The sequence below is a fragment of the Trachypithecus francoisi genome, unplaced genomic scaffold (genome assembly GCF_009764315.1).
Source record: "Trachypithecus francoisi isolate TF-2019V2 unplaced genomic scaffold, Tfra_2.0 Lachesis_group2, whole genome shotgun sequence".
Taxonomy (NCBI): Eukaryota; Metazoa; Chordata; class Mammalia; order Primates; family Cercopithecidae; genus Trachypithecus; species Trachypithecus francoisi.
In genome coordinates, this window is record NW_022681465.1 from 150218054 (window position 1) to 150244637 (window position 26584).

Consider the following 26584-nt stretch of genomic DNA (forward strand, 5'->3'; position numbering starts at 1 on the left):
TTTGGGGGCTGAGGCAGGAGAATCACTTGAACCTCGGAGGTGGAGGTAGAGGTGAGCTGAGATTGTGACACTGCACTCCAGCCTGGACAACAGAATGAGACTCCATCTCAAATAAATAAATAAATAAGTCATTTGATAGCTTATTTTCGTTTATCAGCTCTAGACCCAAACCTTTTATATAAAAATGAAGAGACACTGACTATTCAAACTCCCCAAAAAACACCCAGGAGGCCAGGCACTGTGGCTCATGCCTGTTAATCCCAACACTTTGGAAGGCTGAGGCAGGAGGATCACTTGAGCTTAGGAGTTCACAGCCTGGGCTATATAGCAAGACCACATTTCTACTACAAAAAAAAAATTAGCTGGGTATGGTAGTATGTGCCTGTAGTCCCAGCTACTCAGGAGGCTGAGGTGGGAGGATTGCTTGAGACCAGGAGATCAAGGCTGCAGTGAGCTATGATCGCATCACTGCACTCCAGCCTGGGTGACAGAGTGAGACCTTGTCTCAAAAAAAGACCCATGAGCTTCATACTAATTTATGGCAAATCTCAACCTACTCGTAAAAAAGGCTTTCATGAAATTAAGGCAGGTACAAAACTCTTTATCATATATTTTGCTGACACTGCAACCTTCCATAAACCCATTTGTTTTACAGGGCATTTGGGGAGTTACCCAAATCTTTCATTTTACTGAGACAAAAGTACTCTATCAAAACTATACCATCAGGCCGGGCGCGGTGGCTCAAGCCTGTAATCCCAGCACTTTGGGAGGCCGAGACGGGCGGATCACAAGGTCAGGAGATGGAGACCATCCTGGCTAACCCGGTGAAACCCCGTCTCTACTAAAAAATATAAAAAACTAGCCGGGCGAGGTGGCGGGCGCTTGTAGTCCCAGCTACTCGGGAGGCTGAGGCAGGAGAATGGCGTAAACCCGGGAGGCAGAGTTTGCAGTGAGCTGAGATCCAGCCACTACACTCCAGCCTGGGCGACAGAGCGAGACTCCGTCTCAAAAAAAAAAAAAAAACTATACCATCTTAAAATTAGCTCATAACTCATGCTTCGAAAGTATAACTTTATAAGCCCTATTTTCTTTGTTAAAATTGAGTGATGAAGACTTTGCACCTAAGAAAGAATCACTAAGGTGACCAAACAAATTTTTAAGACTAAACACCAAATACCTGTGTTGTTTTTAATATCATAAATGGGAAATAAAGGCTCCCATTTCTTTCATAAAACTCTATTATAAAGGCTTCTTTCCTGCTTCCATGACATCATCAACAATGTACAACAGCTTAACATAAAATGATCTCTAGAAAATATCAAGTAGCTCATGAACTATAGAGCTTCTGAGTAGTTCTTTCTAAATAAATCTGAATTGAGCTCCTCTTTGATCACAGAAATCACTCTTCTCAGGTATATATTATAGAACAAATCATTTTAATTTCCATTTCTTATCTTTAATTTATTCTTTAAATTAACCTCAATTTTTACACAAAATGTCCTGAATGTAAGACCATGAAACTATCTGGTTTAAACAAAATATGGGCCCTAAAACCTAAGCTCAGTCACAAGCCCAGGTAAAAGAGATGCTATTCTGTGACCTTTTTCTTCTTACTTCAAGAATATGTTATATGCCCAACAGTTTTAAAATGTGATTAGTTGTCTTGGTGACAGAACAAATAGCAGCAACTCTGTTCTGATTATAAGATGATTTTTAAATTTATTTTTATTTTAAGATTAAGCATCCTCTTTGACAATCCAAAAACATAGTCCTTGCTCACTCTGGACACATATACCTAAAACAGTTAAAAGTGATTCCTCAATTTTCAATGACAAAGTAGGAAAAAAAGAATACGTTCTCAAGCTGCAGTTCAATTTTTCTGTCCTCTTTTCCAAAAAACTGTTATTTTGCTACCAAGCCACCCACCAATGATAAGAAAAGACAATTTTCAAAAAGCCAACAAAACCCAAAAAAAAGAACAGGTATCAATTCAAAATTATCACCCAGAACACTGCTGTTGCAAAAAAAAGAATATGAAGCCAAATTCCCATAGCTTGTTAGAGAAGATCTTTAAAAATAATTCAGAAAGTTAGGACTGGAACTACCGTGGTATAGACAGGTTATACTGTCACTATATGCATATACAGTGGTAAATGCAGATAATTCAAGAACATTCAGCTTGGGAATATATTAAGCTTTCTCCTATTCCAGCAGAGGAAATAAAAACATGTGTTCCTGGAATTAATACTAAAATCATCCTTACAAACAGAAGGTAGGGCAAAGGTAAAGAGAGAGAATGTGGAACAAAAGTAGCAATGACAAGTCATTTTGAATCTAGGTTCTAACTCCTAGGAAAGTTGAATAGAACTTAAATTCTTCTGAGCCAGTATCACTAAATTCTAGATTTGGCCTGAAACCAGTGGATCATATACATCACTAATAAATATCAAGTGCCCCACAGTGTTTGTGGTATTAAAACATATATTTAAATTATTATAAATTTCCATTCTGAAAAGCAGATCAAAATGACACTGGACCATCCAATCAGTTACAGAGTAAAGGGCTTCCTCCAAAGAGAACTCAGTTGGCAGAAATTTAGGTTGGTAGGAATGGGATTAACATGGAGTAAGTGAGATCACGTTCTCAGTATAATTTTCGTAAGGCTTCTACCCACTCCAGTTGTAAGGAATAGTAGTACTGAGGGAGCTCCAACAGAATGTCTTAGAGGGATGCTTCTCAAAGACAAAGGGTCTTTAAGTTTAACTCTTGACCCCTCTTCTCCTTACCTAAAACTTGGGGAAGAAAATAAATATTTAATTTTTTACTATTCAGAGCTTTGGGCACATTGTAATATTTAATATTCTATAGTTTCATTTTCTGAACCTTTGGCTTACTTTTCTCAACTTACATTTAAAAATGTATGAATGCACCTTCCTCAGTAGTACCACATGAAAATATAAACCTTGTTCTTCCATATCTTCTACACAGGAAGAGTGAATGAGTAGTACCCTAAATATCCCGCAAAGTTACTTTGTGTACTTGACGAAAGATTAGGGAAAAACAATCCACTTCCATATCTTGAGCAGTAGTTAACTAGTCTTCAACCTCATCTTCCCAAATATCGTTGTCAACATCCACAGCATAAAACAGCCTGGAAGCATTAAAAAAGGTACATTTCTATACACTTGAATGAAACAATGCAAATTGCCTCTCCGCTGAAAAATATTTTCTGTACTCTTATGATAACATTTTTGTATATCTTTTCTTCTCCTTTAATCATTCCACTGAGGAGGGCTGAAATATGGGTCCCTTTGAACAATCTACCCTAAAGTTGGTTAAGAACGGCCCGTTTGGGCCGGGCGCGGTGGCTCATGCCTGTAATCGCAGCACTTTGGGAGGCTGAGACGGGCGGATCACGAGGTCAGGAGATCGAGACCATCCTGGCTAACATGGTGAAACCCCGTCTCTACTAAAAATACAAAAAATTAGCCAGGTGTGGTGGTGGGTGCCTGTAGTCCCAGCTACATGGGAGGCTGAGGCAGGAGAATGGCGCGAACTTGGGAGGCGGAGCTTGCAGTGAGCCGAGATTGCACCACTGCACTCCAGCCTGGGCAACAAAGTGAGACTCCATCTCAAAAAAATAGAAAATAAAAAATAAAAGAACAGCCCGTTTAAGGTGGATGAGTGCCTGTCCAGCTCCATTCCCATGTGGCCTAGAAGATGTAATTGGCTGTCTTATGGCCTTAAGTTCCTTGGCCATAGGGGTCCCACTGAGGGCCTAGATGGAGGCGAGGCAGGTTAGCCACCACACTCCAGCAATGATATGGGACAAAATAACTTTGACCATCAGTGGTGCCTCTGGCAAATCTCAGTCAAAAGGGGGAAAATGAGAAATAAAAATGATACCCTAAGCCCACAACCAACTGAACAGACCCTCTCCTGGCCAAGGGAACCCCAAAGAAACCTCGAAAACAGTTCCCAGCCATGACGGGATGGGAGGCCAGACACACCTGGTCATACCCCCCTCCCTCATTGACCACCATTAGGCTTTCTTTCCCTAAGGGTTCAAACCAACCCTCTGGGAAGACTTGCTCCACTGCTGATATCAACCAACCGCCTAACGCTGCCCCTCCCTTCTGCAGTTTTGGCACAAAAACCGACCAGCATTTCTTCCTGTCAATGGACCACTGACCATGGAGTGGTTCTAGCCAGTCTATGGAGGATGTGTACTGAGGTTTTCGTGTTCTCTGCTTCACCTTTTGATATCAGAGACCTCTCCCAGAGATCGTGCTAATGCCACCATTTTTTGAACATGGGTCCCTGAAGGGTAATGAAGCTCAACTGCACATGCAGCATATTTTTCCTTTCATAAATATTCATGCCTCCTCCTATAGCTTACTGAATATGTGTATCTGGCTGTCTTGTAGAACATAAATCCCTGTCTTCCTCTTCCCACCCTTAAAGTGTCTGTTTTCAGCTTCTGGCTGAAGGCTATGCTTCCCAACCTGTCGGAACGGCCACCTTGCCGGCTTCAACTCTTTATGAGAAATAAAGCTCTCCTTTCCAAATTAAAACAAACAAACAAAACAGTCCTTTTAGAATCCAGACAAACTCTCCAGGACCAAGGATAAACAATAATGGGGGATGGGTATCACAAAACTGATACTCAGCGTATACAATACATGGAATAAGCTAAGACTGGGGAAGTCAGGCAATTTAAACTGAACTCTTTCAAGACACTATTATTACTATTACATGCTCATCACTCCATTCTATCTTCACAGTCCTTGCACCCTCCATTTATAGAATGTTTTGTAGCTGTCAATTTGTCTTCCTTTCCTTATCTACAATTTATGCAATTTCCAACACTAGATTTCCAACAGTTCACGGCAGGGCTTGTTTCTTCAATTTCTCTTATAGTTTCACAATACCAATGTGTTTACTTAACAGACACCTCTTAACAAAGATCATCAACTGATGCTGAAAGTGGAGAGCTCTTGGAGAACAGGATATTCACATTGTGCCAAGGAATCACCCCACAGATTACTTCCTAATAACAAAATGGAAACCTTGCCTTTACAATAAAGCAAACTGTAGAACTGAGCACCACACTAATGAGGGACATCATGGACCTCTTGATGTGATCCAATACGGAATACACATCACTCCTCATGAAGTATCAGCATAAAAAATATTATTCTAAATCTAATCAAACTTCTGTCTAGACCTAATTTCCAGTTTATAGCAAATAAGATAGAGAAACAAGCTAAAGGACACCATGGACAAACAAAACTCTGGAAGGTAAGACGTTATATAAGACAACTGGCCTGGACTCTTCAAAAAGTGAATGTTCAGCAGGGTGCGGTGGCTCATGCTTATAATCCCAGCACTTTGGGAGGCCGAGACGGGCGGATCACAAGGTCAGGAGATCGAGATCATCCTAACACAGTGAAACCCCATCTCTACTAAAAATACAAAAAACTTAGCCAGGCGTGGTGGCGGGCGCCTGTAGTCCCAGCTACTCGGGAGGCTGAGGCAGGAGAATGGCATGAACCTGGGTGGCGGAGCCTGCAGTGAGCCAAGATTGCGCCACTGCACTCCAGCCTGGGTGACAGAGCGAGACTCCGTCTCATAAAAAAAAAAAAGAATGTTCACAGAACACACACACAAAAAAGGTGGGCCAAAGCTTTTCTGCATTAAGAGACTAAAGAGATAGAACCAAATACAGTGACTGAACTTGTTTAGATTCTGGTTCAATGAAATAGCTTTAAAATATATTTTCAGAAATAATTAGGAAGTTTCAAATATGTTTGTTTACTAGATAACAGTATGCCACTATCATTAAATTTTTTTAAAGTACTGTCATGATGTAGAAGCATTTCCTTATCTTAGGAGAAATGTGGAAATATTTAGAGTTGAAGCATTATCGTAACTCCAACTTCATGTAGTTCAGCAAAAATGGTAAGGGAACAAATATGGCAAAGTACTATCAATTGTTAATTTGGGTGGAAAATATCCTACTATTCATAGTCCTATCCTTTCAAATTTTCTGTATGTTTGAAAACTTTCACTATAAAAACTTCCAGATAGTGTATATTCTCATTATAAAGATCATTTTTGAGAAAATAATATAAAAATTCCTTTATGGGGGAAAACATGTAAGAGAATTCTCTAAATAAGTCCAAGTACTTAAATAAAACACTGGATTTGTGGTCTGCAAATCAAGTACCAAAAACTGCTGGAGAGCCTAAGGAATTCTGTGTATACATACCGTTGAAAACATGGTGAAGCACGGTCATTGAAATGTTTGTAAGGGTTTGCTCTAGAGAGAGAACCCATGCAAATCCAACAGAAATATTGCTTACAACCAGTACATGTCATCTTGTTACATCCATCTAATTTCTGGTGGGAAGGATAGAAAGAGAAAAATATCAAGGCTGTAAAAGCAGAAGGGACATGCACATGCCAAAATGATTCAGTACAACATTGTCCTGGTCTTCCCCTTTTTCTTATGCAGGGTTGAGATATCAATGTAACACACTGATGACTATGTAATTCTATTTTGCACTCTAAGTAAAACACAGAAAACAGCTAGTGTTACTACAACTAGTTACTTGGCACAATCTCTTCTGATAAGCAGTAGATAAAAATCACACACATATAACTGGAACATGTAGATTAATATTAAAATGCTTGGATATAACGTGTGGGTTTTTAATTTTTACATAAATGCAAGTAAATATTTGGTACCAAGTCCTCTACTCTGTCATAGGGCTAAGGTATGTCAAAAGTGATTACATGGCCAGGTGTGGTGGCTCATGCCTGTAATCCCAGCACTTTGGAAGGCCAAGGTGGGTGGGTCATTTGAGGTCAGGAGTTGGAGACCAGCCTGGCCAACATGGTAAAACCCCGTCTCTACTAAAAATACAAACATTAGCCAGGTGTGGTGGTTGGCGCCTGTAATCCCAGCTACTCAGGAGGCCGAGGCATGAAAATTCCTTGAACCTGGGAGGCGGAGATTGCAGTTAGCCTAGATTGCACTACCACACTCCAGCCTGGGCAACAGAGAGAGACTCAGTATCAAAAAAAAAAAAAGTGATTATATATAGTGCCAGTTTCCTTAACTGGAGCATCACCACTATGTTCAGTTCAGACATAATAGATTAGAACAATAGAATCAAATGCAAAGATGTACTTTGATTTTAAAACATATTAAGATATTTGTCAAGAAGCAATAGATTTGTATAATTATTTTGACTCATTAATTCCTGAGTATCTTAAACAGGTGTGTAGCACTCCAGGATAAATAGTTCTGAGAGGTCAGATTTGATTTTTTTTAATCACATAGATGAGGTAAGAAGTGACCATAGCTCTAGTATGCCCTCCTTACAACCCATTCAATTTTGAGATGGATACAATGTGAGAACAATGGTCACTGTAAGAAAGACACAAAGAAAAGACTCTGAAAAGGGAAGTCTACAAACATTTAAGGTCGATAACAAGATTTAGTAGTGAAATTTCCATCTTCCAAGTAAGGAAGGTGTAATAATACCAGCATGTGTTTTGTAAGTCATAAAATTGACTAATAAGGCTTCTTAAGGTAATCATAGCATGCTTGCAAGTCTGATGGCCTCCAAGTCTGTCCCAAATCATTTACCTCTATGGGAGTTCCACAACATGGGCAGCTCTTTGAGTTCTTCTCTAGCCACTCCTTGCTTTCCATCTCTTCCAGTGCCTTCTGAATCACTCTCTTACCATACCTTTGATCCAAAAGTCTTTTATTAGCCTCATCTGCTTGTAGGTATTCATTTCGTAAGTCCATTAATTTCTCTAGAAAGTGAAATGGAAAATTAACTTTTATATAACTTTGTAATGCTGACTAAAAATCATTAAAAATGGCTATAATCTTTGACTATTCAATAATGTTATTCCTAGAACTTTATCATAAGGAAATAATCCAAAGTCATATGCATGGAGATGCATATAACAGTGGCAAAAAAATTAAATTTCTAAGGAAATAATTATGTTTGGAAGAGCCATTTAATGACATAATATTCAAGTATTAAAAACATAATTAGGTTCGCTACAACCCACTTAAAACACTCGTCACAGAATCCAGAAAAAAGGTATATTTATGTTACAACCCAGTAAAAATTATACATGCACAAATGATAATGAATGGAAAGGAACCCCCAACTAGAAAAGATGTATCTGCTAAAAGTGGTAGAATAAGATAGGTTATTTTTTTCCTTTGTTTTGATTTCTTTTTTTTTTTTTTTTTTTTTTGAGACGGAGTCTCGCTCTGTCGCCCAGGCTGGAGTGCTGTGGCCGGATCTCGGCTCACTGCAAGCTCCGCCTCCCGGGTTCACGCCATTCTCCTGCCTCAGCCTCCCGAGCAGCTGGGACTACAGGCGCCCACCACCTCGCCCGGCTAGTTTTTTGTATTTTTTAGTAGAGACGGGGTTTCACCGTGTTAGCCAGGATGGTCTCGATCTCCTGACCTCGTGATCCACCCGTCTCGGCCTCCCAAAGTGCTGGGATTACAGGCTTGAGCCACCGCGCCCGGCCTGTTTTGATTTCTTAATGTTGGTATGTTTATGCAACTAGAAGTATGCAGTTAAAGACTGACTTATCTAGAAGACACAAAGGTTGAAACAGACATTGATTTTTCCACTAAGTTGGCACCATTCACCGTTTGATAATGAAGAGGCCTACCAAATACAAAGGCACCTTTGGCTTAAGAGCAAAGACTACCTCTTCAATTCTGTGTTTAAAAAAAAAAATTCAGTGAATAAAACTTACCACTCAAGTCTCACCCTGTACTATGCTTTGCTATAGGTGCTGAAAAGTTTTCCCTGGATACTCTTCAGTCTGGCTTCTACTGCTCTATCATTTAACTGAAATGGAACAGGTAACCAATCCCAAAGGCTTTACTTGCAGACAAGAAGCTTTTGTTCACAATTCTATCACTTAATTTTTCAACACAATTAACGAGTTTTCCCAACAATGTTCTGTTTATTCTATCAGTTTACTTTCCTCACATTATTTGGAAGCCTATCTCCCTTTTAAAGCAAAAGACATCTTCTGATATAGAATCCTATATCGTATCTCCACTCTTTGCTTTCACCTGTGAATTCTTCCTGTGTAGTGCATTCCCACAGCTCCATCACCTCTACTTCAATGTAGCAGTGAAGTAATATAAATCTCATCCCTCTAATAATTCAATGCATTTTTGTGTTCCTAGGCATCTTAAGGACAAAGGTTATACTGCTTTAGTCTTCTCAAAATAATAAAATTGTTGGTATTTCTTTTTTTTTTTTTTTTTTTTTGAGGCAGAGTCTTGCTCTGTCGCCCAGGCTGGAGTGCAGTGGCCGGAACTAAGCTCACTGCAAGCTCCACCTTCCGGGTTCCCGCCATTCTCCTGCCTCAGCCTCCCGAGTAGCTGGGACTACAGGCGTCCACCACCTCGCCCGGCTAGTTTTTTGCATTTTTTAGTAGAGACGGGGTTTCACCCTGTTAGCCAGGATGGTCTCGATCTCCTGACCTCGTGATCCGCCCGTCTCGGCCTCCCAAAGTGCTGGGATTACAGGCTTGAGCCACCGTGCCCGGCCAATTGTTGATATTTCATCTTTTATATAATATATATATACAAAGAAAGGAGAGATTCCTAATTTTTTTTTTTTTTTTTTGAGACGGAGTCTTGCTCTGTCACCCAGGCTGGAGTGCAGTGGCCGGATCTCAGCTCACTGAAAGCTCCGCCTCCCAGGTTCATGCCATTCTCCTGCCTCAGCCTCCCGAGTAGCTGGGACTACAGGCGCCCGCCACTGCGCCCGGCTAGTTTTTTGTATTTTTTAGTAGAGACGGGGTTTCACCGTGTTAGCCAGGATGGTCTTGATCTCCTGACCTCGTGATCCGCCCGTCTCGGCCTCCCAAAGTGCTGGGATTACAGGGTTGAGCCACCGCACCCGGCTGAGATTCCTAATTTTACTAAATTCCTGAATGCTGTGAAACACCTGAAATGTACCGTCGAGTTTTAATGAAAAGGTTACAGAAGTCTAAAGTAAAGGCTTATATTATACTTTGCTAACTTCTCCATCCCATTTGGCCTTACCTTCTACAAGATGCTGCCTGAGAAATTATCTACTCACTCTTTCCTCTCAGGATACTTTCTTGGAAATAATGACAGTCTGCTAACATTAGCAAGTAATAACTACAATAATAATAGCATTAATAATTACCATTTTTCTTTTTCCTTTTTTTTTTTTTTTGAGACAGGGTCCCATTCTGTCCGCTAGGCTGGAGTGCAGTGGTGCAATCTGGCTCACTGCAGCCTCTACCTCCCGGGGTCAAGCGATCCTCCAGCCTCAGCAACCTGAGTGGCTGAGACTACAGGTGTGCACCACCACACCCTGTTAGTTTTTGTATTTTTTTGTAGACATGGGGTTTTGCCATGGTGTCAAACTCCTGGACTCAAGCAATCCACCCACCTTGGCCTCCCAAAGTGCTAAGATTACAGAGGTGAGCCACTATGCCCAACCCCACTCTGCATTTTACATGGATTAGCCCACTGTTTCTCAAACTATTTATGGTAAAGGCCCAGTTTTTTTCTCTAATATGTCAAGGATCAACACTTTTATAAGATATAATCAGGTTTGCTTGATTTAATTTTTTTAAAGGCAGAGTCTCACTATGTTGCCCAAGCTAGTCTTAACCGAGGCTCAAAAGATTCTCCTGCTGTAGCCTTCTGAATAGCTACAACTACAGGTGTGCACCACCAGTCAGCTAACAATCAATTATTAGAAAAATGAAAACAAGTCTAAATTTTTATTAGATTTGACTGACATAAAATTATGTGAAATCACTATAAAAGTTTCTAACCCTCTCAATTTCTGTATCTCATTATAGACCAGTATAACAAATATAACAATTTTGAATAGCACAATATTAGTTCCCTTCATCCTTAGAATAACCCGGTGAAACTATGTTGTCTGCTTGGGCTGCAATTTTGTGAAGTAGCTGTTATCATTACCACTGTTAGTCTGAGAGAGACTAAGCCACCAAAGTCCAGTTAAATCGACATTAAGGGCCTGATTTATGATTCCTTATCTAGACTGGAAATGGCAAACATATTTCACTCCTGTGTCTACTTTATCAGAGGGTAGTTGTCCGAAGTGCCATGTTGAGGAAGGTTCTGAGGCCTCTCTGGGCTCAAGGAGAAAGCATTTGATAAATGGGCAAACACATGTGCCATGGAGACAAGAATGGCAGCTTCGATGCCCTGCATTTGCCATCCAGGATCTACATTATTCCATGTTCATAGATGGAATTTGCCATGCCATTTCTTCTCCTGGAATGTTCCTCCCTGGTATCTGCATGGTTTTTCCTACCTCCTTCAAGTCTTTACTTAAACCATTTTGCCAGTGAGGCCTCCCCTGGTTTCCCTAACTAAAATCCCAAGTCCCCTCCCCTTCAGAACATTTCATATCCTGTCCTTGCTTTATTTCTTCTGCCTCTTCAGCACTTACCATCACCTAATATCCTTATTTTGTTTTCCTGTCTCCCCTAGCAGAATGTAAGTTCCATGAGGGCAGAGATTTTGTCTCTTTTGGTCACTACTACAGCCCCAGGGCCTGGGATAGTCACTGACACAGAAATATCTTCTAAAGGAATACTTCTAAATTGAAGAATGAAGTCATAAAGCACTGGTAGGAAAGTAAAATGAGAGGGAGAGATTAGGGATAGAGGATTTGGGTTCACAGTTAAAACATACCTGCAGTCACCTTACATGGAGAGACCCCATGGTAGGTCAACCTGCACAAAGTACAGAAGGCAAAATTGCAGCTGGAGCAGATACCCATGGTGCAGCCAGGCTCCTGCATCACAGGCAGCTGGCAGCACGGCCGGGGGCAGTACACCACATCTGCCATCAGGTCCAAGGTGGACTGGAGGAGAAGGCGGTCATAACGGGCAAATAACTCTGCTTCCACTAGCTCTTTGACCTGGAGGGAAATACAAAACACCATAGGTTTGATGATTCCACAACCAGTTCTGAACTGAGGAGGTTCTTAGGATGCTAGTGTAAACCAGATGGGCACATAAATTAAAATCTCTCTTTCACTTTAAAATCAAACCAAGTATATTTTGACTCAGATGGCAATTATAGGGGTCTACATATTTGTTTTTTTTTTTTTTTTTTGAGACGGAGTCTTGCTCTGCCACCCAGGCTGGAGTGCAGTGGCCGGATCTCAGCTCACTGCAAGCTCTGCCTCCCGGGTTTATGCCATTCTCCTGCCTCAGCCTCCCGAGTAGCTGGGACTACAGCCGCCCGCCTCGTCGCCCGGCTAGTTTTTTGTATTTTTAAGTAGAGACAGGGTTTCACCGTATTAGCCAGGATGGTCTCGATCTCCTGACCTCGTGATCCGCCCGTCTCGGCCTCCCAAAGTGCTGGGATTACAGGCTTGAGCCACCGCGCCCGGCGACATATTTGTTAAAACTAAGCAAAGTGTACAGTTCATTTTATATTTTAGTTTTATTTCTTTAGAGATAGGGTCTTACTCTGTCGTCCAGACTGGAGTGCAGTGGTGCAATCACAGCTCACTGCAGCCTTGAACTCCTGGGCTCAAGTGATTCTCCGCCTCAGCTTCCCTAGTAGCTAGGACAACAGGCACTTGCTATCATGCCTGACTGATTTTTTTTTTTTTTTTTTTTCAGACATGGAGTCATGCTATTTTGCACGGGCTGATTTTAAGCCCCTAGCCTCAAGTGATCTTCCTATCTTGGCCTCCCAAAGTGCTGGGATTATAGGTATAAGCTACCATGCTAGCCTTGTATGCTTTAAATGTGTAGTTTAAGTAAAATTATGCTTTAATAAGAAAACAAAAAACTGGCTGGGCGCAGTGGCTCACACCTGTAATCCCAACACTTTGGGAGACCGAAGTGGGAGGATCACTTGAGGTCAGGAGTTCAAGACCAGCCTGCCTAACATGGTGAAACCCTGTCTCTACTAAAAATACAAAAAAAAAAAATTAACCATTCCAGCTACTTGGGAGGCTGAGGCAGGAAATCACTTGAACCCGGGAGGCAGAGGCTGCCGTGAGCTGAGATCGTGCCCCTGCACTCCTGCTTGGGTGACACAGCAAGACTCCGTCTCAAACAAAACAACAACAACAAAACCTAAGTAGGCTGTACTTATGCTGAAGTCTATAAAAGTTGGTTAATCATTCCAAGAGATGTGCCCTTCAGATCCCAACCTCACACAAGGATAAGCTAGTGATTCCCCAAGGTTTATGGAATCCTAGCAGATATACAAAGTAAATTATCACAATTACTTAATAACTAACACTCATCCTTGCCCATTGCAAGGCCAAAGGAAGCATTCCATTTGCTTAAGCAGTAGACTAAGACCACAGCATTCTTTTTTTTTTTTTTTTTTTTTTTTTAAGACCATAGCATTCTTAATGGATACAGCAAAACAACTTGTGGGCTGGCTCCAAGGCCTCAGACTGCCCCATGAGCCCTATCAAGGAAGTTCTTGAGATGCTATCTCCATTTATGGAAGAGAATTAGGAGGCAACCATCAGCAGGGTAAACAGTTACCTGACCAGGAGTGGCCACCGAAGGGCACTTTGGTTCTGGACAGTTGAGGCATTGAACCTGGCCATCTCTGATCTGGATTTCAAAGTAGTCCTTCAGACAGGCTTTGCAGTACACATGCCTGCACTCCAAGAAGTACATGCATTCACTACCCAGCTTCTCACAGAAACAGATATTGCACAGGAACAATTTACTATTAAAGCATTTTATCTGCTGAGCTTGATCAAAGTCCAAGATTTCCTGGATCAGATTTGACAATGATTCCACATCCTGCACAGCTCTCTCATCCACAATTTCCTCTTGGTCTACATCAGATCCAGCAGCTCCTCCAAAATCTAGCTCTGTGTTGGGAGAGGCTTGAGCTGTCCTTCTCTGCACTTTTTTCTGAGAACCAATCTTGAGTTCAAAAGGAGAGACAATATTCAAGTATGCTAGGGTCTCTTCCTTAAGAAATTGCATCCACGCAAACAGGACCACACTGCCACGGTGTTCTTCCCATAGGTTGTCTAAGTGCTTGCATAGAGCAGATAGCTAGGAGAAAACACATGAAGATGTTGGTGAGTTTGGAAAAATGCTGCTGCTCCCAACTCCTGGTTTCCCGAGAAATCTTTTCCACTTGCAAGTTAGGCCCTTATTCTAACACTATTTTTTACTGCTGTGATACACTGTGCTACAAAACAGTATAAACATTCTTACTGGAGCACTTCTTAAACTATTCAGCAACGTGAGCCAAAGTAGAACACAAAGTCAGAAGCAAGAAGTACCACGAGAACAAGAGAAATAGCAAGACTCCATAAGGTAGAGAAATAGCTGTAAATTTTAGCCACTGAAATGGAAGACTTTTTTCTGTTCTTTAATCTTTTAGTACTGCCATATATCTCATGTAGGAGAAAGAGATCTAGTTCTAAAAATAAACTATTTTTCTTCCTTTAGGAGTCCTAGCCCTGTTGGTATCCTAGAATAATGGTTGGAAAAAGAATAATTTAAAAATACTACTCAAGTTTTAAAATTAATTCTTTCAGTTTTATCAAAAAGTCAACTCATCTGAAACAATCACTCACAGAATTCAACCTCAGAGTCCTTTTTCAGATTTACAAGCTGCTTTTAACTAAGCAATCAGGGCTTATATCAGATCCTGGTTAATGGAGGGAAGTTGACTGACATTGACCTTAGTCCTAATCACAAGCCCTCAGCAAGGTTTGGCAGCCATAGAGAAAGCTTACACTTCCTAAGCTAAGCAACCAAAGTTAAATTATTTGGAATTTTCCTCTTTAAAAGTGGTCTGTTCAATTTGAAAGGCAAATGTAAGAGGATTTTCCATTAGAAATATAAAATATTTGTAACTAGAGCACACGAATTATAAGCAGTTTTTCTTTTTTAGGTAAACATCCAAAAATAGGCTTTCCAGATGGCAAACAAATTTTGTAAATTTAAATGACAAATGAAAAGGGACTAGATTTTCTGTTTCTTATGCTTTGTGTAGTGCCACTGACTAAACTCTGCACAGGTACTACCTTCAATACTTATTGATGAGTTAAGATTGAACAACTAATAATTTTTCACATTTGCATAAATATCCTTATAAATCAACCATGCTTTTGAGAAATCTGCTAAAATCCATAAAATGTGATAAATACTAAAAGGGAAGCTCTGAGTGCTGTGTGAGCTACCAAGTCTTATGAAGAAGCCATTCTCCAACTTCTTTTCTTCTCCAGTCCCTTCTCAAGAGAGGCAGCTGGGGCCGGGCATGGTGGCTCATGCCTGTAATCCCAGAACTCTGGGAGGCCAAGGCAGGTGGATCACCTGAGGTCAGGGGTTCATAACCAGCTTAGCCAACGTGGTGAAACCCTGTCTCTACTAAAAAATACAAAAAATTAGCAGGGTGTGGTGGTGGGCGCCTGTATTCCCAGCTATTTGGGAGGCTGAGGCAGGACAACCACTTGAACCCACTAGGCAGAGGTTGCAGTGAGCTGAGATTGCACCCCTGTGCTCCAGCCTGGGTGACAGAGCAAGACTCCATCTCAGAAAAAAAAAAAAAAAAAAAAAAGAGAGAGAGAGAGAGAGAGAAAGGCAGCTGGAATGCATGTAAATGGAAGGGGGATGGGAATTAAGGGAAAAGAGCACAAGACTGTGTAAGTATATTGGGGAAGGAATAAGGAACAAGGTTTTAGAAAACTAAAACCACTTCTGTCTATCCACCCCAATTCAGGGAATGACAGCTCTATGTGTCAAATTCACTATTAACAGGTGAGAGTCATAATGCCAAGGAATCAGGGTACAGCAACAAACAAGAACTGAATAAAGAAGGAATATAAGAAACCAATTAAAATGTTAATTATATGCATAAACATTTATTTGATAAAGAATTCTGTAATTTTAGCTGTAACACATAGAACAACTCTCTTCCCCAGCACACACCCCCCACCCGCAAATCCAGCATTAAGTAGATACTGGTTAGCTGGAATCTGAAACCGCAACCACACATCCAGTTAATCTGTCCCTGTTTTGTGCGTGTGTGTGTGTGCATGCACACACATGCATGGATGTAAAGTATGAAAAGCTCTCTGCTGAAATAGGACTAGGAAGATCCAAATAATTCAGCCAACTATCAGTGGCCTAAATGCCAAACAGTCTTGATATTCCTGAACAAATCAACTGTCTTGCAACTGTTGCCTCTGGCACAGATATTAGAATGTAAAGTAATATGCCTTTTTATTCTACCTGTATTATCCTTTTTAAGGTTTAATTTTGCTTTTAAGCCATAAGCTCAAGTTTGCAAAAGTACTCTCAATTAAAAGATTAGATTGGTGCATGGGGGAATGAAAACTGCATGATGCAAAGATAAAAACGAATGAGCTACTGCTTGAGGTCAGCAATTCTGACAGCTTTTGTCTTTTTTCTTTTCTCTTTTCTGAGACAGGGTCTCTCTCTGTCACCCAGGCTGGAGTGCAGTGGGTCAATCTCAACTCACTGCAATCTTTGCCACCCAGGCTCAAGTGAGCCTCCCACCTCAGCCTCCCAAGTAGCTGGGACTACAGGGATGCACCACCACACTTGGCTAATTTTTGTATTTTTTGTAGAAATTGGGTTTCGCCATGTTGCAGAGGCTGAGCTTTTGTCTTAATACACATCAGTCTATCAATCTTCATTATGACTTCTAGAAAAGCAGCTGCTACTGATTCATTATCTATCCCAGAATGCTTTATATTATTTATATTTAGCTTCAAGTCATATTTATTTCTCAATCAAGAGTTGAGGTTGTTACTAGAAAAGTATATATAACCCAGAGGAAATGAGGCTCTTAACATAAGGCCTCAAGCCTTACTGAGATATCTACAGGAACTATACACATTTCTACTTGTATGCATTTATGTCTATGTGATACCAGTTGACTGTTATTTGTTATTAATACAGATTTTACAAAGAAAATCAGTTATTGTATTTACTCAGAAAATTTGCTTATTATAACTACATTAGCTCAATTTTTAGTCCTAATTACAATGGAATCTTTCATTTAAGGAATGGATAAGAAACTAAGAAAAAAGTAGTATCAATATCTAAGGAAAATGAGGAAGACCTCATAGTCTCCATTATAATACAGATTAAATGGGAAAATAGCAAAACAAGAAAAGAAATAATATACTTGCTTAAAAATTACTCCTACTACAATTCATGATTGTTTCAATTACTGCCATTCCTTTTTAAAACACCAAACATTTTCAATTTCTTAACATCAGGATTCACCAAGGCAAGGGAAAAAAATTACAAAACCAAAGCCATTTGTTTTTCATGCACTGAATTCAAGATCATTAAGATAGTCTTCAATTCAAGATGATTTTTAAGTTTCTAAAAATGGATAGGAAAAATTAAGTTTCAAGTCTAACCTGAGTTGGTGACAGCCATTTGCCACTAAGTGTGAATGAAGGTGGGGAAGAGGATGGATAATCTGGTGGCAGTTCAAAGTTCAGCACAAGTGGAGGCAGAAAGCAAATGGTGTATTCAAAGCCACTATTCTGGAGACACTCATTTGAATTGCCTGAACCAAAAACAAAGATTAGAAAGGATCAGTTGGTCAACACTTGAGTGTCCATTACTGTTGAGCAGCGCTCAAGAAAGACTTAATGCTTTAGTTGAGGGAATAAAAACCCTCCCCCAAAGCACTTTCTATTTCCTAATTTTAACTTGGTAGCCACCACCTTAAAAAAAATCTTGTAAGCCCTTGAAAAATCTACTCAGCACCATGAAATGTATAATGAAAATACTACAACTTACTCTTGTATACACTTCTGGGTACAATTCCTAACACTAATGACCAAGGAACACACAATGTTTGATTTGTTGTGGTTTGGTTTACAGTAGATGATTAAAGACACGATCTAGAGAAAAGATGTTCATTTCCATTAAACAGCATGACCTACTTAGACCAGCATGTCCCAACTACCCATGAATCAGTTGGGAAAATTTGTGCCAACACAATGATCTCAGGTTTGAGGATATGATATAGCATACAACACTCTCATAACCAAAGTTGCATTTAAATTACCACACTTACGTTCCTTACTCAATCCCTTTATAGTAGAAACATTTTGAGAAAGTGTGCATCAAGGTCTTCTGTAAATGTCCTTATCAAAACCAGCAGGTTTGTTTTTTCTGAAGCAAAAGGTCACAGAGTAACAGCATGTGTCATATGTTTATAGTAGTTGAAATGATTCTGGAAACCAAATAGTATTAGCAACCACCACTGTACTTGAAAATGTCTAAAATGTCTAAGTGTTTTCACATACATTAATTTTCTCTTTGATTATCACTATGTAATAGCCAATGACTCATGGCTGATAAACTGCTAGTCAGCAGACGAGGATATATGAAATATGCAGGATAATATCCCTCTTCAGTGATCAAAAAGGTAGAATCAAATTGAAAACTGCTTGCCCCTCATTGCAATTTTCATTTAAAACAGAAACATGCTGGGTGCAGTGGCTCAAGCCTGTAATCCCAGCACTTTGGGAGGCCGAGACGGGTGGATCACAAGGTCAGGAGATCGAGACCATCCTGGGTAACCCAGTGAAACCCCGTCTCTACTAAAAAATACAAAAAACTAGCCGGGCGAGGTGGCGGGCGCCTGTAGTCCCAGCTACTCGGGAGGCTGAGACAGGAGAATGGTATGAACCTGAAAGGCGGAGCTTGCAGTGAGCTGAGATCCCGCTTGCAGTGAGCTGAGATCCGGCCACTGCACTCCAGTTTGGGCAACAGAGCGAGACTCCGTCTCAAAAAAAAAAAAAAAACAAAACAAAAAAAAAAACAAAAACAGAAACATGCATTAAATCTGTAATACTACCACCTATCACTAATGCCTATAAACACGAAATGACAAATAGTTTAAGGTACACTAAGGTACACTAAGAAATAAAGAATAATATTTAGAAAAATCTGTTTAAGAAAATATTATTAACTAACCGCTCACAAATATCTTGAAATTCTGTGGCAAATCCAAATAGATCCTGGTTTCTCCACCTTGGACAGACTCTGCTTTTCTAAATTCATCTCCATCGTAAATACTTGCCAGGGCCAGCAATTCATCCTCCTGAGCTTCTCGGTCTTCTGACGACATTTAATTTTCTGAGGACCTGAAAACATTAAAATCGGTTAAGAACAGAAAATGCACAGAGGGTGGCCAGGTACAGTGGCTCAGGCCTGTAATCCCAACACTTTGGTAGGCCAAGGCAGGCAAATCACCCCTGGGAGGTGGAGGCTGCAGTGAGCCATGATAGCACCACGGTACTCCAGCCTGGGTGACAAAGCCTGTCTCAAACAAACAAACAAACAAAAATCTCTTTTTTTTTTTTTTTTTGGAGACGGAGTCTGGCTCTGTCGCCCAGGCTGGAGTGCGGTGGCCGGATCTCAGCTCACTGCAAGCTCCGCCTCCCGGGTTCACGCCATTCTCCTGCCTCAGCCTCCCGAGTAGCTGGGACTACAGGCGCCCGCCACGTCGCCCGGCTAGTTTTTGTATTTTTTTTTGAGGCGGAGTCTCGCTCTGTCGCCCAGGCTGGAGTGCAGTGGCCAGATCTCAGCTCACTGCAAGCTCCGCCTCCCGGGTTTACGCCATTCTCCTGCCTCAGCCTCCCGAGTAGCTGGGACTACAGGCGCCCGCCACGTCGCCCGGCTAGTTTTTGTATTTTTAGTAGAGACGGGGTTTCACGGTGTTAGCCAGGATGGTCTCGATCTCCTGACCTCGTGATCCGCCCGTCTCGGCCTCCCAAAGTGCTGGGATTACAGGCTTGAGCCACCGCGCCCGGCCAGTTTTTTGTATTCTTTAGTAGAGATGGGGTTTCACCGTATTAGCCAGGGTGGTCTCGATCTCCTGACCTTGTGATCCGCCCGTCTCGGCCTCCCAAAGTGCTGGGATTACAGGCTTGAGCCACCGCGCCCGGCCAAAAATCTCTTAAGTAGCACCAAAAGTCCTGGGGCAGGATGGGGGTTGGAGGAAAAATTGCTCCCAGTTGGGAAAACTGTGCTTGAGGATGTTACAGGCATAGATACTATACAAGAAAATTAGAGCAAAACAATATTAAATTTTTGAAATAACAGATTTTGTCAAATCCAAGCAGTCATCAATTTTAAGATTTACCATTATGACTTAAGAATATTTAAAAGATAATAATTTTAAGAACGATTTACCATTATTTTAGGTAATACTAAGAATTTAGCAGGGCCGGGCGCAGTGGCTCAAGCCTGTAATCCCAGCACTTTGGGAGGCCGAGATGGGTGGATCACGAGGTCAGGAGATCGAGACCATCTGGCTAACACCGTGAAACCCCGTCTCTACTAAAAATACAAAAAACTAGCCGGGCGAGGTGGCGGGCGCCTGTAGTCCCAGCTACTCGGGAGGCTGAGGCAGGAGAATGGCGTAAACCTGGGAGGCGGAGCTTGCAGTGAGCTGAGATCCGGCCACTGCACTCCAGCCTGGGTGACAGAGCAAGACTCCGTCTCAAAAAAAAAAAAAAAAAAAAAAAAAAAAAGACTTTAGCTACAAGGCCCAGGCACAGTGGCTCAAGCCTTTAATCCCAGCACTTTGGGAGACCAAGGCAGGCAGATCACTTGAGGCCAGGGGTTCAAGACTAGCCTGGCCAACACGGCAAAACTCCATCTCTACTAAAAATACAAAAATTAGCTGGGCGTGGTGGTGCACGCATGTAATCCCAACCACTTAGTGGCTGAGGCACAAGAACTGAGAATCACTAGAAACCAGCAGGCGGAGGTTGCAGTGAGCTGAGACTGTGCCACTGCATTCCAGCCTGAGTGACAGAGACAGACAAAAGGAAGGAAGGGAGGGAGGAAGGGAGGAAGGGAGGAAGGGAGGAAGGGAGGAAGGGAGGAAGGAGGGAGGGAGGGAGGGAGGGAGGGAGGAAAGAAAGAAGGAAAGAAAGAAAGAAATTAGTTATTATTAAAGTATGAACTGGCTGGGTGTGGAGGCTCATGCCTATAATCCCAGCACTTTGGGAGGCCAAGGCAGGAGGATCGCTTGAGGCCAGCAGTTTGAGATCAGCCCTGGCAACATACAAGATTCTGTCTCTATAAAAAATTAGCCAGGTATGGTGGTGTGTGCTTGTAGTCCCAGCTACTTAGGAGACTGTGGCAGGAGGATCGCTTGAGCCTTGGATGCTGAGCCATGTCTGCACCACTGCACTCCAGCCTGGGTGACAGAGCAAGACCTTGTCTCAAAAAATAAAGTATGAATCAATGTTTTTTAGAATAGCGTCAACTGAAAGATACAGCAATTTCAGATAATTTAAATGTGGAAAAAATAAGCAATGAGAATTTACAAAAATCATTTTAGTAAAACAAAACTACCATTCTGTCAATTAAAATACTGAACAACAATTGCATTTGCAAATATCCTCTCTCACAACTGAAGTATTTTTAATTAAAATGTACATAATTAAACAGTTAGGATTTTTTTTACATTCTAAAAGGTCATACTGTGAAATTTAAAATGATTTCATTTCAAAAAACACTTTTTCTGTTTTTTTTTTTTTTTTTTGAGACAGAGTCTCGCTTTGTTGCCCAGGCTGGAGTGCAGTGGCGCAGTCTCGGCTCACTGCAAGCTCTGCCTCCCGGGTTCACGCCATTCTCCTGCCTCAGCCTCCCGAGTAGCTGGGACTACAGGCGCCCACCACCACACCCGGCTAATTTTTTGTATTTTTAGTAGAGACGGGGTTTCACCGTGTTAGCCAGGATGGTCTCGATCTCCTGACCTCGTGATCCGCCCGCCTCGGTCTCCCAAAGTGCTGGGATTACAGGCGTGAGCCACCACGCCTGGCCAAACACTTTTTTTCTAGGAGACGTTAGTTCATGGCTCTGCTCAAGTTGCCTCCCTAAAAGACACAATTACATGTTCTACTTGAGGTCAGTTAGTACCTGTTAATAACAATCAGAAGAAAAGGATATTAACACCACAGTGTGTATTTCAGCTCAGAGTGGAGTTCATGCAAATCCCATTTACTCTCTAACTGGTGGAGCTGAGACCGCTGAAGCTGGATAAGAGGCCAAGATGTGGAACTCATACTACATATACTATGAAAATCCGGCCATCTGCAGAAAAGAAATACAAAAGATGGTGTTAGGACCCTCTCCAAATTAAAATTCTGAATTTCCATGATCACCACTTAAGTCAAACATATCCTAACATACAGCCAATCCTAATCTACAGGTGCATGTTACTCTCCTAGGGCAGACTGACTGAGCCATGCGGTTAAAGGAGTATTTGCATGTGCCCAGCAATGACTGAGGACTTTTTATCTGTGTGCCCTCAGCCATGGGAGGAGGTAAGGAGGAACACCAAGGTCATATGAGAGGACAGGACACCATGCCCCATAACAAACAGCCTCTTCAGTTTGTTTTTTTTGTTTTTTTCTTTCCTCTTCTGCTTTTTGTATTCCTTCATTTGCCATCCCCCTCCAGTTTTTCCTCTCTTGTTCATGAATTAATACCACCAGTGGCACTCATGGTTAATTTTGAAAACAGAAAAATACTTAAACAAAACAAGAATACACAAACAGAAACTTTTAAGTTTTATTCTAAATGCTTTAGAGCTAGGCTTCTTCACTGGGGTGAGGGGAAAAGGGAGTATGGTCTCAGATGGGTTATGGAGAATCCTATCAACACCCTAAAATTATATGCAAAAATACCATATACAAAACCATAATTAAAAACCAGATTCTTGGATGTGTAACTCCCAAATAAGAATGAGATTCAGAATCAATTTACATTTATTGAGCACCTACTATGTACAGTATTAGGTCCTTTCACATTGTCTTATTTAATCTTAAACAATTTTACTAGGTGGGAATATATGGTGCTAATTAAGCTTTTTGTTTCTTCCTGTTAAAACATTTGCAAAAGGGATGAGAGATTCATTTATGCAGTTTATGGTTTTAGGTTAGTGTTGTCCATCTGACTGCACATTAGAATCTTCTGAGGAGCTGTTTTATAAAATCTCAATACCCAGGCCACACCCAGAACAATTAATTCAGGCCTCAGTAGTTGTCCAAGTTCTTCAGGTGATTCCGATATGCAGCCAGGGCTAACAACTTCTACTCCAAGCAGTGTTTCAACAGTTCCTCATGACCTACCCTACTAGATTTCAGCTTGTGAAGCTGTCACTCGGAATCCAGTACTCAATTCTGGTTGCTAACCCCCATTTCCTTCTCATTCTACCCATTTGGTCTTCGGGTGTCCTGGTCTGGGTTCAGCTCGCCACCCGGCGTGCGGAGTCGTTTGGGCAACTACCCCAAAACAGGGGCAAGTCCAAGGCTAGCTATCCGCCCCAGCGCTGGGATCAGAGGGCGCTACGCGGGCGTGTGAGCTGCTGGCCAGACTGGGGCCTCCCAAAGGAGCAGGGCCTACACCTTCCTCTTCCTCCTCAGGAGCGTCCGGAAGGGAGTGCCGGCCAGCTGGGCTGCGGACGCCCAGTCCCGGGTTTGAGCGACTGAGGCCCACTATACAGTCCCGGCCCGGTCCCCTTTTCTGCCTCGCGCGCCCAGAGGGCTGTCCCCACCGTACCTTCCGGCCATCCGGCAGTGCCAAGCTCCAAAGTTCCGCCCTCCGCCCTTGCCCAGGGCCCACAAACCGCCGCCAGCCGACCAGGCCTAGAAACTCCCTGCTCAACCGGCGCACCGCCTCTTCCGTTCTTGGGAGCTGTCAGCTGAGCCAGGCGGATCCCGCTGGTGGGGCAGCCGGCGTAGAGAAGACTCTGCGCAGCCGCCGTGGTTGCCCCTGTCTCTCGGGCGCCTCCCGCAGGCCCAAGGCGGCGCTGCCGGCGCGACCACCGTCACTCCCACCACTGCGAGCCCAGTGCTCACAGGAGGCTCTTTTCAGTAGTTCTGATGGGGCCCGAGAATTCCAATTTTTACCAATCCCTAGAGGTGATCATGAGGTAGTGGTCTACCTAGGGCAGAGACTCTCATAACAATCCCAGACCTGCTTCTCTAAGTGGACTAAGCAAGCCTGCTTCCTCCCGTTTACCTTCTCAGAAATGCTGCCCGTCTTTCTGGAACTCCACTGCAGAAGCACGCATTCATCGCTCATGTTATAACTGGAACAGGGACCGCATTTATTGAGCAGTTAGGATGCTTCAAGCACTGTGATAAATGCTCTACGTAAATTTTCTGTCTATCTTCACTGTAACCTTATGATTTAGCTACCATTTGTTATTCTCACTTTACAAATAAGGAAATTGAGACTTAGGTGCAAGAACTTAACGAAGGGTCACATGATTATCGTCAGGCTAAGCAGGAATTAAAATTATATGCTTCCTACCTCACACCATATGCAAAAATTAACTAAATATGGATCAACGACCTAAATGTAAGAACTAAAACTATAAAACCTTTAGAAGGCCGGGCGCAGTGGCTCACGCCTGTAATCCCAGCACTTTGGGAGGCCGAGGAGGGCGGATCACGAGGTCAGGAGATGGAGACCAGCCTGATCAACATGGTGAAACCCCGTCTCTACCAAAAATACAAAAAATTAGCAGGGCGTGGTGGCGGGTGCCTGTAGTCCCAGCTATCGGAGGCTGAAGCAGGAGAACGGCATGAACCCGGGAGGCGGAGCTTGCAGTGAACCGAGATTACGCCACTGCACTCCAGCCTGGGCGACAGAGCGAGACTCCCTCTCAAAAAAAAAAAACAAAAAACCCTTAGAAGAAAATGTAGGAGTAAATCTTTGTGAACTTGAATTAGGTAATAGTTTCTTAGATATGAAACCAAAGGCACAAGCAACAAAGGAAAAAAACACATAAATTGGATTCACCAAAGCTAAAAACTTTTGTACTTCAAAATGTCAGAGGCGTTTGAACCAGAGCAACTTCATCTTGAGTAGGGACTGGGTAAAATAAGGCTGAGCAACCTACTGGGCTACATTCCCAGACAGTTAGGCATTCCAAGTCACAGGATGAGATAGGAGATTGGCACAAGATACAGGTTATAAAGATCTTACTGATAAAACAGCTTGCAGTAAAGAAGCGGGCTAAAACCCACCAAAACCAAGATGGCCACAAGAGTGAACTCTGGTTGTCCTCACTGCTACACTCCCACCAGCGCCATGACAGTTTATGAATGCCATGGCAATGGCAGTAAGTTACCCTATATGGTCTAAAAAGGGGAGGCATGAATAATCCACCACTTGTTTAGCATATCATGAAGAAATAACCATAAAAATGGGCAACCAGCAGCCCTTGGCGCTGCTCTGTCTATGGGGTAGCCGTTCTTTCATTCCTTTACTTTCTTCATAAACTTGCTTTCACTTTACAGACTCGCCCTGAATTCTTTCTTGTGTGAGATCCAAGAACCCTCTCTTGGGGTCTGGATTGGGACCCCTTTCCTGTAACAAAAGGACACTATCAAGAAAATGAAAAGACAACCCACATAATAGAATAAAATATTTGCAAATCTTATGTATCTGACAAAGGTCTACTTATCCAAAATATATAAATAACTCCTGCAACTCAATAACAAAAAGACAATTTTTCAAATAGGCAAAGGATCTGAATAGATTATTCTCCAGAGAAGATATGCAAATAATCAGTAAGCACATAAGAAGATGGTCAACATCATTAGTCATCAGGAAAATGCAAATGAAAACCACTATGAGAAACAACTTTACACCCACTAGGATGGCTATTTTAAAAAGACAGATAATAGCAAGTATTGGTGAAGATGTGGAGAAATTGGAACCTTCATATACTGCTGATGGGACCATAAAATGGTGCAGCCATTTTGGAAAACAGTTTTTCAGGTTCTCAAAAAGTTAAGCATAGTTACAATAAGACTCAGCAATTTCACTCTTGAAAACATAAGTTTGCACAAAAACTTGTAGACAAATATTCATAGTAGCAGTATTCACAATAGCTGAAAAGTTGAAACAACCCAAATGTCCATGAATAGATGAATTAACAAAATGTTATATTCATACAATGGAATATTTTTCAGCTATAAAAAGGAATGAAGTGAGCCGAGATTGTGCACTACACTCCAGCCTGGGTGACAGAGTGAGACCCTGTCTCAAAAAAAAAAAAAAAAAAAGTAATGAAGTACTAATACATGCTACAACATGGATGAACCTTGAAAACATTATGCCAAATGAAAGAAGTCAAACAGGGCTGAGTGTGGTGGCTCACACCTGTAATCCTAGCACTCCGGGAGGCCAAGGCAGGTGGATCACCTGAGGTCAGGAGTTCGAGATCAGCCTGGGCAACACAGTGAAACCCCATCTGTACCAAAAATACAAAAATTAGCCAGGCATGATGGCACATGTCTGTAGTCCTAGCTACTCAGGAGGCTGAGGCAGGAGAATCATTTGAACCCAGGATATGGAGGTTGCAGTGAGTCACTGCACTGCAGCCTGGGTAACAGTGAGACTCCATCTCAACAACAACAACAACAATAAAAACAGTCAAACACACAAAAAGCCACATACTGTTTTTAATTTACAT

General features: G+C 41.9%; 1 protein-coding gene across 12 annotated transcripts; it reads right to left on the reverse strand.

Moving 5' to 3' along the window:
- Positions 1 to 1693: 1693 nt before the first annotated feature.
- RNF14 (ring finger protein 14) lies at positions 1694 to 23933 on the reverse strand. 12 transcript variants are annotated; one of them, XM_033180826.1, is made up of 10 exons: positions 23723 to 23850; positions 22012 to 22185; positions 19051 to 19220; positions 18146 to 18243; positions 17478 to 17629; positions 13597 to 14124; positions 11771 to 11999; positions 7658 to 7830; positions 6272 to 6402; positions 1694 to 3151 (listed from the first exon to the last, which is right to left on the reverse strand). In XM_033180826.1, exons 6-10 carry the CDS (start codon positions 14050 to 14052, stop codon positions 3094 to 3096), a joined length of 1047 nt encoding a protein of 348 aa, XP_033036717.1. In that variant the 5' UTR covers positions 14053 to 14124; positions 17478 to 17629; positions 18146 to 18243; positions 19051 to 19220; positions 22012 to 22185; positions 23723 to 23850; the 3' UTR covers positions 1694 to 3093. The 12 variants fall into 12 exon arrangements, with proteins under 12 accessions (XP_033036717.1, XP_033036711.1, XP_033036720.1 ...); XM_033180820.1 differs by lacking the exon at positions 18146 to 18243 and having other exon boundaries at positions 23723 to 23933; XM_033180829.1 differs by lacking the exon at positions 17478 to 17629.
- Between the last annotated feature and the right edge of the window lie 2651 nt (positions 23934 to 26584).

What these genes read in the sequence shown, in the direction of transcription:
- RNF14 (XM_033180820.1), bottom strand. Translation starts at nt 19,204, where the DNA reads ATGTCGTCAGAAGACCGAGAAGCTCAGGAGGATGAATTGCTGGCCCTG. An exon ending in TTTCAAGATATTTGTGAGCG is followed by an intron (nt 17,630 to 19,050) that starts GTTAGTTAATAA and finishes TTTTTGGTTCAG; the next exon opens with GCAATTCAAATGAGTGTCTC. An exon ending in TCCATGTAAGGTGACTGCAG is followed by an intron (nt 7,831 to 11,770) that starts GTATGTTTTAAC and finishes TTCACTTTCTAG; the next exon opens with AGAAATTAATGGACTTACGA.